This window comes from Cygnus olor, chromosome 9, assembly GCF_009769625.2.
Source record: "Cygnus olor isolate bCygOlo1 chromosome 9, bCygOlo1.pri.v2, whole genome shotgun sequence".
NCBI lineage: Eukaryota > Metazoa > Chordata > Aves > Anseriformes > Anatidae > Cygnus > Cygnus olor.
In genome coordinates, this window is record NC_049177.1 from 18,886,715 (window position 1) to 18,900,860 (window position 14,146).

The window sequence follows — 14,146 nt, forward strand, 5'->3', positions numbered from 1 at the left end:
CAAATGATTTAAACAGTGACACAGAATCACTCAGGGCCTGGCTCAGTTAGACAGAAAAATTTAAGAGCAACTCTCATATTCTGGCACATGAGCAAGGACATAAAGATTTGGCTTATTGAGCTGGAGAGACAGATGCATGCTCAGGATCCTACACAGTAAGGTCCCAGAAATCTTTCCTTGTATGTGCTTCCTTTTCAGAGGTACACATTTGGTATGTATCAGCAGACAATTCCTGATCTATGTGATGAGTACTTTTTAACCCCCACAGATGAGATTCTTTGGATTGTTTCAGCTAAAAATAAATATATTTAAAAAAAAAAAAAAAAGAAAAAAGAAAAAAGAAAGAAGGAAAGGAAAGGAAAGGAAACACCATTAATAAAAAAAAAAAAATCTTACAGGTTGCAACTGAGAACTCATTGTGTAAATTCAGCATTGGAAACATGAATTTCCCACTCAGCAGAAAAAAAAAAGTAATGACTTTGGCAGCTAGTGCAGCGCAGGAAGGCCAAAAGCTGTAATGAAAAAAGGTTTGATGGTTCTAAGGGCACTGAGGAAAGCACATTCTCCATCTGATAAGGGATGTACGTGCAAGATTAGCCCTGGCTTCCCAGAAGAGCCCTCCCAGAGTGACATCAACCATCCAGAAGAAAGAGATTGATGTTCAGGTTTGCCACATGTAGGGGTTCAGTGCTGCTGCACTTGCACAACAAAAAATACAGCTTTGTAACTGCTTCTGGGGAAGTCACACAGGTGGGAAAAGGTCCTTTAACCTCTCACACTGAGCATGAAAGCAGGATTCACACACATGTACACACATGTATTAAGAAATCTCAGACTTTCTCTTGTTTTGTAGGAAGTTGTGTGGTATTAGGGATAACAGAACAGCTTGGGAATCAGTAAAAACAGGTACTATCTTAGCTTCTGCCAGTGTTGAACTATGTAGCCCTTAGTAAACCAGCTTATAGATTACAAAAACAGTAGTTACAGTGATCGGTTGGTTGTTCTAATGTAACACAACCATAGGAACACTCTAAATCATTTCCAGCTCTAAACAGACACACATTTTTCGGGGGGGGAAACAAAACAAAACAAAACAGGGAATCTCGATTTTTAAAAGTCCAGGCAGAGAATCCACAGCAATCACTTAAAAGCAATGTCTACGGTTAATTACCTTCATTGTAAGAATGTGCATATAGACTCAACTGTTGCCTAATTTACAACTTTCCACCATTTAATCTTTTTATAATGGCTATATTGAAAAGTCTTCTCCTTTCACATTCTGCACCCAACATAGATACAGACTGGGACAAACCATCTTTACTTAAGCTAAACAAATTCAACAGCTTGGGAATGTTGCTGCATAGAATGTCCAATCTGTCCATCAGCCATCCCCTAAGGCCTCACCAACTCTTTATTCCTTTTTGAAACACAAATCTGAATCTTCACACATACTCAGATATTCAAGAGGTAATCACATCACTACTGACACTGAAGTACCATAACTTCATGAAGTTTCTCATTTTGCATCTTTAGGTCTTTGGCCACTGTGTGACAATGAAATCTTACATTCAACCCATTATATGCACCGTGATTTCCCAAACCCTTTTCTGGCATTGTTTCTCAAGATAGAGTTGTTCATCCTGCAAAAGTAAGCTAAATTTTTTGTTCATATCTGTATGCATGGGTTTATTTTCAGTTTTACTGAAACATATATGACTCATGGATCACTTCATAAGTTATGTTTATTTCCAAAATCCCAAACCTTATACCATCTATATGAATTTACCATTAACAATTTTTTTTTAATATATTTTTCGGGTCATTAAAACAAATGAGAAACAGAGCATGGCCAAACAATTCCTATGGGATCCCATTAGATAATGATTCCCACTTTCCATATTAAGACTACCAGACAAGCAATTTTAAGTCCCTTTAATGTGTTGCCCAGTTGAATTTGCATTATTCTCATTTCTTAATCAAAGGTTGTATGGTACCATGACAAATGCCCAAAGAAAGTCCATTACATCAGCACTACAACATTCATCGACCAAACCTCATATATCATAAGAAAGCTATTGAGTTAGTCTGACAAGATATACTTTCCATAAACCAATGAGAACTGCCATAAATTACATTATTCCTGATTATTACTTTACTAATAATGCCCCATATCAGTCTTCCATTATTTTGCCAGGGATTGGCACCAGGCTGAAAGGCCTGTAATTACTAAGCCATCCCATTTAAAATTCTGGCACAGTATTTGCTTCCCCAGTGCTGTAACAATTAATGAAAAACAACATTAACAGTCCACAGACATTCTTAAATTGTTCCTTGAAAACTCCCTGATGAATGTTATTGGAACCACTGATCATAAAATGTCTTAACTTGAACAGCAGCTGCTTAACAACCTATAGAGTTAGTGATGAAATGAAAGTCATTTCCCAGTCTCTAGTTCTACCTAGACCAAACTTGGAAAACAGTTCTACTTTGAGATCAGCAGTTTAAAAATAATTCATCAGAGCTAAGTATTTTAGTTTTATAACTCTTCAGTACTGTGATACCTCTCCAATGGTTAAGAATATCCATACTTCAACAAAAATCATTCTAGTCAGATATATTCTTTCTTTTGTATCAAAGAGAATATGCGGTACAAAGTATTTGTGTATGTTTTTCATTCTGGCAACCCAGAATTTATACAGCAACATTAAACTTCTCCCTGCCAGGAAATCCCTTACGTAACTGTGCAGAGTCACTCCGTAAGTGGATGCTTCACTGAATCCAGTAAATTCTCAGGGTTTGTCAAGTACAACAAAGAGCAAAGCAGTTAATATAGTAAAAAAGAATATGTGTCGTCTGTATTATCAGTAATCACAAGTGGATAAAATCTAATTAAAGAGTAATAATTTTCACTTTGAGATCTGAAAAGCATTTTTGTTCTTAAGAAATGATCAGGAGAAAAACCTCAAAACCTCTATCACTTAAGGTCTAGCATGTTTTACATACTAGTACTATATAAACATTTTTAGCAATATTAAACCATTTAAACCAAATTTTCATTAATTCTTTAATTAAGTACTCTATGTAAGCAATCTTTGCTATCTTCAAGGTAAGTTAATGTGTTTACATTGCACTCCAGAGCTAACTTTAAACCAAAGACTTCTTGGATACTGGCACCTATCCGGCCACAGACATCAGGAGCTCAGAGAAGGCAAATGTCTGCATTTATATGCAGCTTATAAAACAAGTTTGGAACCCCCAGTGAGTTTAACATGCTGTTAAAATGTTCCTGGTATCTGATAAAACTAGATTCAAATTACCTAAGATGCTCGACTGTGATCAGAAGTCTAACAGATCGAACCACAGTGACAGGAAAATATAGACTTCAAAGTATTTAAGTTAGCTAGTTGTTTTCAGAATAATTATGCCTGATCAAATTCACCCTCAGATACTTTGAGCATGGAGTGAAGCAAACTCAGAAGCATTAAACAGAACTTTTAAACAGGGACAAACATAGTGCTTAGAATTAAAATAGGGAAAAAAAAACAATTTAAGTATAATAAGGTGATGAGTAACCAGCAGACCAGACTGTTTTCCCTGTACAATAGGGTAACAGGCATTATAGGAAAGCAAAAAAGACTGGATACTTTCAATAAGAGCTTTATGATATTGTCATAAACAGCTAGGAAAACCATGGTGTAGATGAAATCACTGTTAGCTGCATAACTCTACCCAGAAAACAATTTTTGATGATTCACTTCATCCTAGAGGGGTTTCCCAAGTGGTATTCTATAGAATGGCACATAATTCAGTATTTTGATTAATGATGTGGCTAAAGGAATAGAAAATATATTTCTTAAATTTGCAGGCAACATGTAGCTGTAAAAGCTTCTGAGAACCAGACAAGGATGTGATCAGAATTTATAAAAGGCTTGATAAATGGTTTTGAGTAAATAGGTTACAGGTCTATTAGTATAAAGGCAAAATTCTGCAGTTAGGTAGGACTAATCAATAAGGAAAGAAAAAAAAAAAAACAACAAACAAACAAAAAAACCAACCACGAGTAACAGGAGTAAATGATTCAGGAATAACACCAAAAGTAACAGCAGATTACCAACTGAACATCCCTCAGTAACATCATGGTGTTGCAATACTATACAGTGATGTACAAATGTAATAAACCTGAAGATTTTTTTCTGGTCTACTCAGCATCAGTAAAGACTAGAGCACTTGTCAAGTTTTGGACATTACTGAAGTAAACCAGTCTAAGGAAAGTAATAGAGGTGATCAAGATATAGAAAGCCTGACCTATATGACAAAATTTAAAGAACTGGGATTACTTAGTCTAGAAAAGAGAAAGTTGAGGAAGATGCAGTTTTGTTGAAGTTTTTTGTGTATAAAGCAGATACAAAGAAAAAGGGAATAAGCACTTCTCCACATCCCCTTTGGCTCACACAAAATGGCTCCTCCTTTTGGCTCCTCCTTTCTTTGTTTATATAGGCAGAAGATCCTTTATGCATAAGGCATTTCTGTGTGGAAAATAGTGTTATATACACAACAAAATCAGCCTCTCTGCAAACTATCAAAATCTCCTCTGCTAGGAAACCAAATATATGGCTGGACAAACAACAGTAACTATGGTGTTAGCTGACACAACCACACAGGATGAAGGCCAGACAGATCCACCAGAAGCCTGTCTCCTGTTACAATTTGGTGTGGGCGATACATTAACGAATAACGAGATCCCTCCCAGATCTCACAGAAATAGGCACTGCTGAACTCAGCACAACCCTATGTGAAAAGCCCACTCAGATCCCACCTTCCCTGAGGAAGTTTCTCCACAATTTCCCTCCTATGCAGGCGTTAAGTGGTGTAGGCCTTGCCTCATGGCATGCCCGCGCCTTTATGTGGGATGCAGTGTGCAGCACTTACCCCGTGCTTGCTGTACATAAATTGGGGTAACAACAACAGGATATTCACTGAAATAGGAGTGCAGAGTTAGTAATTATGCTGGTCATAACCTGGAATAACGCCATATTTTTCTTCATTCTGCTGACAAGTTCTAGGCTGGTACTTACTGACAGAGTTACAGGCGAACAAAGCTGGTGTGAGCCAACAGCATAAAGAATTATCCTGTTAGTATTCCACTCAGGCTAGTTACAATTTAATTTTTGTTTGTTACTGACTTGTGGTTTTTACACTGAGTCTTGTTAATTAAATGTTTTATATGCATCATTAACAAAATTTTTAGATTTTTAAAATTAATTTTGGATTGTGTGTTGCTCAAATTTATTATTCATTACAGTATATAAAGCACCTCAAAAACCTCCTTTACAGGCATTCCCTAAACACATATCAATCATGTTAGCGTATAAAAGCAATGTGTAAATTACACATACACAAATATAATTAATTAGTACTTTCATTGATGTGTGGTTGTGCTGTTCATACCTTACAACTGCAATTAGAAAACAAAGTATAAAGTGTAATTAGACTCAGTCATACTAACAATATTACAAATTCTTAATGCTATGTTATTGATAAAATTTAAGACTGTTAATGCATTAACAACTGAGCTTAGTTTTCAAGTTTTTTGCATCTCACTTGAGTCTAAGAATAAGCTACGTTATTTTCAGTAGTTAATTTTTAATCAGGCCCATGTTTTCAGAAATTAGGCCAACTATTTCCAGTTAGCAGAAAATATTATTTATGAAAATATTTATTAGTATTAATGTTTGTAAATATCTCTTTCTTAATAAAATACAAACATTAGACCTAAATTAACCCGAGGAGTTTCCATGTATGCAAATTACTTATTATCTCCATGGTTCCATGAGCTAATAGACTGATGTTTTATATAAAGTATATGCACGAGAACATTGATCTATTGTCGAACAAAGCAGCAAATCTATATCTTTATGATCAAACACATTATCATTGGATGCTGGCAACACAAACTGTTGTCATACATGAGAAATAAAAGAGATTTGGAGGGACGCAGGAAGCACAGCAGAGTGATAGAGACCACAACCCACGGTGCACACGGAGGTCCAAGTCCCCCAAAGTGCTCTCTTGCTTCTGAGGCTGCAGGAACACAGCACATCACAGGCAATAGCTGCCTCCAATGCCACTGAACACTGCCCTCAATTTCCATTTAAATCTCTTCCACTGAGCACCTTTTATCGTGCACAACTTACAGCTATGAAAACTCATCCTCTTTCAAACTGTGTCCCACATTAAGAAAAGCACCCCTATTAGGGAAGTGCACATAAGTAGGTTTCACATTGAGTATGTATTTGATTTTCTGACTTGGAATGTGCAGGTCTGTTTATCATTCAATGATTTCCCTAACAAAAATCATGACTTGCCCTTGCCATGTGGTTTCTTGGCATAGGAAACACAGACTTTGCCATTCCAAACATTTCATTAATGACGAATACTATGCTAACTGTTTTTAATTTGGAAGCTATATGCTTCTCCTTGGACAGTTTCACAGCCAGTGATTTAAAACTATTTCTTAGATTGCCAAGATGACATAAATATTAGTAAAGCCTAAAGGAATGAAATATCCATTGCTATTGAAAATCAACAGGCCTCTCAGTGGGAGTTAAATGTCAAATTTTTGACAGTAACTAGGTAGCTACCAGACTTCCAAAAACACCTTATGCACTTTCGTATCTCTGAAAATGCCCTTGCACTCCCATTGCCATCTCTAAGCTTCTTGGTTATCCTAATTTCCCCATAAAAGTATTTGGAAACAAATTCGAAGCATTTATTTGTAAAATAAAGGATTTTTATTTGACTTTTTGCAAATTTTTCCCTGGCAATTTAATATTAATTAAAATCTGTTGAGCCATATGGTGACTCTTCTTTTTCTTAACAAACATTATGACTTTCATATTTTTTATGATGATTTTTCCCATTTTTGTCATAACAAACAGCAAAGCTCTGAGAGCTCACAGCACACAGACATCACTGGTTCAAGTCCTAATGCAGGCACACAGACTGCCATAAAAGGGACCACAACAGAAAAATGTTTTTCACAGAATCAAGGAAATGTTTTTAAACCATTTTAGGCAAGTGGACTCTGTGTGATTAAACACGCCCTATAACAAAATAGACCTTTGCAGTCACATGTAGAGCAGAGTCATAAACAGCATGGATGCTGGCACTCACCTTTTTTAAAGCTGTAAATAAAATGCCTTTATATCAATGCTTCAGAACTACAAACTAATACTTTCTGCCCCACCCCCCAGAGCACATTTCTGAGATTTTATTTATAACCAAGCAATAAACATTATTCACCGATTAGATGGAGAGAGAAACAAGCTTGCTGAAGCTTTCTCTAGTAAATAGCTGCAGCAGCGGCAGAGTTTACACTTGGGGAAGCACAGCACAGTGTGTGCATGTGTGTGATTTGCACTGAAAGATATTTAAAGAACAGCTCCTCAAGAAGAAACTGCTGCCATCCAGCTATCTATGCGTGCATCTCCCTCTGTCTCTGCACTGCACTGCCTGCTGCTGTGCCAGCCTGCTCCTCTTACCGACCAGTGCCAAGTGATTTAGCTCCCTGATAAGGCAAAAGGTAAAAGCTGGATCCACTTGGCTGTCCTGGATCTGCCAGATCCTGCCAAAATGTGGCATCACTATGCCACTGTATCAACAAACTAAGAAATTGATGCCTCTGCTTCTGGTGAATTAAGAAAAAATGTCTACTCCAAAACACACTATACTGTAAAATTTCATATCTAGCATCTTTATCTTGCCAAATTCCAACAGCCTTTGTCTCTCATCCGGAAATAACATGGCATGAATAATAACTCCTGGATTAACAATTCTCACACTATAAGTGTAGTTCCTTATAACACGCAGGAAAATTTTAAGTCATTATGTATATACTTAGATTAATACATATATATGTATATATATTACTATATACTGGCTTTGACAAATTTACCCCAGCTTCCACCTGATGAAAAAAAGCAAGCAAACAACAACAAAAAGAAAATAAACAACAACAACAAAACAAAACCAAAAACAAACAAAAAAAGCTCTGTACAAGGAAGGAAGGAAAGAAAGAAAGAAAGAAAGAAAGAAAAAAAAAATCACAGGAAACTTGCACACTAGCCCAGGAAAGGACAGTGCAACCAGAGCAAGAGTGCAAGTTCAAGACTACTGAAAGTTTGTTAGCCTAATACATCTCTGTTCAATAAACAGCAAAGACACCAAGGCTCTAAGTTTAAATAGGAGTGGCTATTTTGCATCTATAGGTGAATTTTCTTCTAAAGTGAGCAAAAAGGTAGCCACATATCTCTCTCCATAAAATCAGTACTCCATATTTTACATTTCAAGTAAAACCATGATAATTCAAATCTGATCTTTCCATCTACATAAGTACAGTCGAACGCATTATGCACTGGTATTTCACAGTAAAGTATGCCTAACATGTATGGACAATACCAAAGAAGTATTTTAAGCTCATCAGCTCTTAACCGAGGTTTTCAAGGTAATTAAGGAACGTAGGCAAAAAAAAAAAATATTCATTTTGTATTTCTTTTTGTCACCAATATGTAGCTAAACTCCTAGGCTGCTCTGAAAATCATAGTGAGTTGGATGCATATTCATTGGATGTAAGAAGACAACTGTCACTTTTACTACCTACAAGATAAAACACCCAAGTTTAAGTGAAAGAAAAAAAATAACAGCTAGATTTTGGTGGTGCCATCACTGACAAGTTTACAGGCTCATGTTCTGCAGCCCCCCTTTTTTTACTGAACAGGAAGACTTCAAAAAGGCATATTCAGTTAGCTAAAATGAGGTCTGTGATGATACAAATGTTCAGGGATGAGAAATCTATTTTGCATTGCTCTGGTACTGGAACATGCTTGAGGTTGGATTGCTCTGGTCAGTCCATAAAGTTTTGTGCAGTTTAACAGTAAAACTTGTAGCTCAGAGCCAAGAAATTATGCAATATAGCAAATGCGAGGCACGGGATGTTTCCTGTACTACTGAACATAGATACACTAGGCGGGACACAAATTTGCAGTGAAGCAAACCCTTTAGCAGATGAGAAGTTTAAGGTTTGAGGTGGGGAAGGCTGGATCCAAGACAACACAGGTGGCACCGGCAGGATTTCACAGGCCTGTTGTGCCCAGTTACAAGGTGAGAATTTTGCATGCACGGGCTATTACCCAATTGCTTTCTGTTCTGGTAGCGTGTTTAGTAAGCACAGAAAAACATTGTCATGCACTTGACATAGGTTTAGCTGGCTTCTTTTTGTCTTTGCGTTTTGCAATATATTCAGGCTAGAACACGAGCATCCGGATGTTCTGCGTGGAGCACGCGGGGTCACCTTTACTTTCCCTACGTGGCGCTCGGTGCAGGGCCCGGCCCCAGCACACCGCCAACCTCCGGTGCAGATAGGAGCTCTGCCCTTGCGTCCCTCCGGCTCGGGGCTGCTGAAGTTTCCCGGCAGCCGCCAGCAGCCCTGTTCCAGCCGCCCGGTTGCAGCCGCAGCAGCGGGGCGCAGCCTCCTGCCAGGCGAGGCAGCAAAACTCGGGAGGCTCCGTGCGCCAGCTCCGGCTTTTCCCGTGCTCTGCCTCCAGCACGCTCCGATTTATTTTTATTTTGATCATCACCACGCTCACTATTATTTATTTATTTTTAATTATTTCTTTAATTGCTGCGGCGGAAGCCGTCAGGCCCCGGCGGGGCCGCGCTTCCCCGGCCTCCCGGCGGCCCCGATGCTCGGGGGGGCTCCGCACGGCCCCGGCTGGCGGCGCTCCCCCTGCGGCCGGGGGGGAGGCGGCGGCGGGACGAGGCTCGGTTCCTCCCGGCTCCTCCCGGCTCCTCCCGGCCCCGCTCGGCTCCTCCCGGCCCGGCCCCGCTCCGCCCCGCGGCGCTCCCCGCCCGGCGGCCCCGCAGCCGCCGCCGCCTCGGGCCGCGCCGCCTCCCCCCAGCACCGGGCGAGGGGACAGCTCCGGGGCGGCTCCGCGTTAAAGGGCGGCGGAGCGGGGAGAGACAGAGAGAGAGGCAGGACGGAGAGGAGGGGAGGGGAGGAGGCGGCCCGCAGCGCTGGGTTACGGAGAAGAGGGAAGGGAGCTTCCAGGACAAAGTGGAGCTTTGGCAAAAATAGCTCTTTCCAGGGTTAGGCTTTTTTTTTTTTTTTTCCTTCCTTCTTTCAGCCGAGCGCCCGGGGGAAGTGCCCCCATCGCAGCGGACGCCCAAGCTGTCGGCCTGAGGGGCACCTGAAGCAGAATGTACCAGGGACACATGCAGGTAAGAGGCTGCAACCAGGCTGGAGAGCAGCAGCCCTTGGAACGGGCTCCCCCGAATCGGGATTCCGGGAAGTTTCCGCGGGCTGAGCGGAGGGGAGATGCCACCTTGGCACCGTGCAACAAGTGAAGGGGTGCAACACGAGTGTGGCACTCTGAGCCGGGGCTGGAGGGGCTAGCTCTGCTCAAGGGGGAGGACGGAAAAGGGGCTCTGTCAACTTTGTAACTAGGTGAAGTTTGGTGTATATTTATCCATTTATTGTGCCTGCTTGTTCAAACAGATTCAAGGGAGCATTCCAGGGCAAACATTGTTATGGCATGCTTTAAGTGACACATGTCTCTTGCCATCTTCTTGATGCATCTCTTCCTGTATGTCAAGTGAAGGACAAACAATAAGGGAAAAGACATAGCACTTGCTTTGCAAAATCTGGAAAGATTTCATGTCGCACTGAAGCCGTTGATTTGCACAATGTGTTGTGCTTAAAGGTGATGGATTTCTATTCTGCCCTCCCAACATGGGATGAGAATTGATTTTGCTAAGCCCTGGAATGACTTTGTAGAATGAATTTCAAGCACATGTCTAAGTGACTTCAACGTTTCAGGTAGAAATCTTGCCTCCTGATCCTACTGATCCACATCGGCACAGCAGAAAATGCCTCTCCCTGACACAAACATACCTGTGTCTTGGACGTGATGACTTTAACCTTGACTCCCGCTCTCCTTCACGTGGCTCTTCCTTGGAAAGCCAAATGTATTTTGGAGGAGGAAATGCCAAAGTGGAGTAAAGGTTTACACGGATCTCCCAAATGCGTTTCTTTGCTTTGGGACCCACTCTGGCTTTGTGCTCATTGCCAGGAGTGATCAGATGCTTTTATCACGTACAGCAGCACCAGTCTGGCATGTGGCGTGTGTTAGTACAAAGGCTGTTTACAGGGAGACTGCAGTTCTAGCAAGTGTGAGCTGACCACTTCTCTTTGGTGCGATTCTGCAGAGCATTTAAAAATCTGCTGAATGGTCATCAGGGAAATTAAACTTAAGTCAATGCCAAACACAGGATTGTGTACAAAATACGTGAGTTAAGTGAGGACTCTGATTCAGCACTCCCTGCTTTCCAGAGCTGAATGATACCAGTTACTCTTTCATGTTTGTGTTATCTGATCTCAACAATGATAAATACTGTGTCATAATATTGCTTGTCAGAGAGAGCAAACAGGTTTTAACAAGAAACGGAATCAATGGAAGCAGATACTACTATTACTTGCTACTATTTATGATAATAAGATTAAAGGATGCATTGTTTTATTGTAAAGAAAACAGTTCTGTAACTGGTTTTAATTAATTGGATATTGGCAAATAAGTATTTATACCCTTAAGAAAGCAGAAGTTCTTTGCTATGGCTAATATGTCGCAAGGTTTCAACAAGCACACACCACTTTTTAAAAGGCAATGTAATGGAATATTGAGGGTGCTGGCAACATTGTAAATTTTCTGAGTCATTAAAAGGCTGAAATCCAATTTGCAGTAGAAAAACAGGTTAAAACATACAAATATATTATGACCGATGTCCTTTAATTTTTTTCTTTCAAAATACTTTGGTTTATCTAGCTCAAAAGTAATTAAATGCTATCCAAATTCACTTTAAAAGTTTGCTGAATTTAAATACTATTCATATTCAGTACACTCACCTGCTAAAAATGAAAACCCACCTGAGTGCATCAGCCAGACTTGGTAATGTATTTCTGCCCTGACAGGAAGCATTAACGGGCTTCAGGCAACTCCTAAATAAAGCCTAAAACATTAGGAAAGATTCTCATGTTTACTATATCCTTAATTAGAGCCTTTAAGTGAGTCAAAGACAATAAAGAGCTAATTTTATTGCAATGAAATCATGTACTGTAACATTTATTAAGCCACGTTAGAACACAAACTACTGAAGCTACCACACACGTACAGCGTCAAAGCACACGCTACCAAAAGCGCAGGCACATCTAAGCATTACAGGTCTGTTCTTAACATCTCCCAAGACTTTTTGTTAGACTTCTTTGTACTAACTTAAGGAAAACTATTTGAAATTACCTGCCAGTGTAAAATAAGGTAAACTATAAAACTATTCAAACCTGCGTGGATTAAGCTAGGCACCTGAGTCACTACCTGGACTCCTTGTTTTCAAAGACTCTGAGCACTCGCAGCTTTCACTGCTTTCAAGTGAAATTGGCATCCTGAGACGGACCCTAACTGGGCACCCAGGCATCTAATTTATGCATCCAAATGAAAAAATGTGCCAACATGTAATGCCTAATCCTACGATCTTTAAGGCAGAAGTTCTTCTGAACTTAGAGGGATCAAATCAAGGATCTGGTTTTGAATGCCAGTCACGGTTTCCCTTATTGCCAGTGCTCTGTTTTCAGAAGTAAAAGTAAAATCTGCAGAAACGATTCCTCAATCTAATTACTTTCAAAGATGTTTACAAAGCCAATGTTTTATTAATAACCTGCTGTAGCTCAGCTAATTCTTCAAAATCTTCTGAAAGGTGAGAACATTAGCAACTCTAACAATGTCATGAACATAATTACGCAAACTGAGAATTTACCTATCTCAGATAGGCATCAGGCATTATGAGCTTCAGCAGGGGAATTTCTAAGCTCTATGAATTCTGCAAGTGTGCATGAAATATACGTTGTATTTATGCACCGCTGAAGTCACCTGAAGTGAAGGCACTTAAAGTTCTCTACTGCATCAGACCATAATATGTGTATTTTTTATAAATTTTTAGCTTACGTTACTTTTTTTTTTTCATGAATCCCAGAACATTTCTTGGTTTATTCCAAAGACCTAGGTTTAGATTTCCCTCTTACTGTTTTATAAACAGATCTTCACAACACAGAAATACTAGAGAGGTCCTAAGCAAAAATCCCAAAGACAGAGAAAAAACAATCTAAAAGGAAGACATGTTGCAGGTTCAGCCACAGTCTTTATATTGCCAGGTACCTTCACATAGCTTTTGTGTTACTTGTGTGCTACACGCTTTCACATAAACTACTAGGAGGAAAACAAAGTGGCCTTCCCCAGAGCCAGCACCACAGACAGGAACAGGATGCAGAGAAGCACAGCACCACAGGAGCTCTTTCAGAGCTATTTCACTATCACAGTGATCATAAGCGTTCAGTTTCGCCGTACTATTTACCAACCTGTTCGGTTTACACGTCTGAAGCCCTAGCCTTTATGGCGGGGCTTTTATATGAGAAGGAGAACTTGAGACGAGCCGCGCCGGCCGCTTGTCTCTGTGCGCAACCTTCGGTTACGTCAGCAGCCCTACTTAGTGCAGCAGGCTCAGCCGCTGACAGCACCAGGCCTGAGGGCTGCAGGAGCACACCCAGGGCACACTTCAGGTCCCAAGCAGTTCTAGGGGCTCTGTGTCTGCTTTGGGATTACACAGATACGGCAAAGAGTCTCAATGCTAATCTGTCCAGGTGAAGAAGAGGTGTTTCTCTCTTAGGACAGCGTGTGCTGTTTCCCATCTTCCTCAAGGAAACAGTAGTAGGCCAGATGGAAGCAGAACATAAGCTGAGTTCATCCCACTGTTACTGTTCTGAAACGTCTATCATTTTAACAACCAACAATAAGCCATTTTAAAGTTTTCACAGTATATCATGGACCCGGTATCAGTCCCTCCCATTGACTTTCATGACAGTTCTGCAAATGGGCAGAGGGTAAATGACAATCTCAGAACGGGCAGCAGCATTCAGCTTCCGAGGACATTCAGAATAAACGCTTTCAAAACTCTGCCGTGATGCTGTATATAGCCAGCTTTCTCCAACACAAATGCTTGAACAGGAGAGATGCTTTGCCAAATGTTGGCATGGGATTTTATGTGT

At 40.2% G+C, this 14,146-nt stretch overlaps 1 protein-coding gene across 3 annotated transcripts in view; it reads left to right on the forward strand.

Annotated features, from left to right (window-relative positions):
- Positions 1-9,952: 9,952 nt before the first annotated feature.
- Positions 9,953-14,146, forward strand: part of PEX5L (peroxisomal biogenesis factor 5 like) — a 109,114-nt gene continuing 104,920 nt past the window's right edge. For all 3 annotated transcript variants that reach the window (XM_040567180.1, XM_040567182.1, XM_040567183.1), the window contains exon 1: positions 9,953-10,275. In XM_040567180.1, coding sequence (XP_040423114.1) covers positions 10,255-10,275 — 21 coding nt within the window. In that variant the 5' untranslated portion in view covers positions 9,953-10,254. The remainder of the gene's footprint in view (positions 10,276-14,146) is intronic.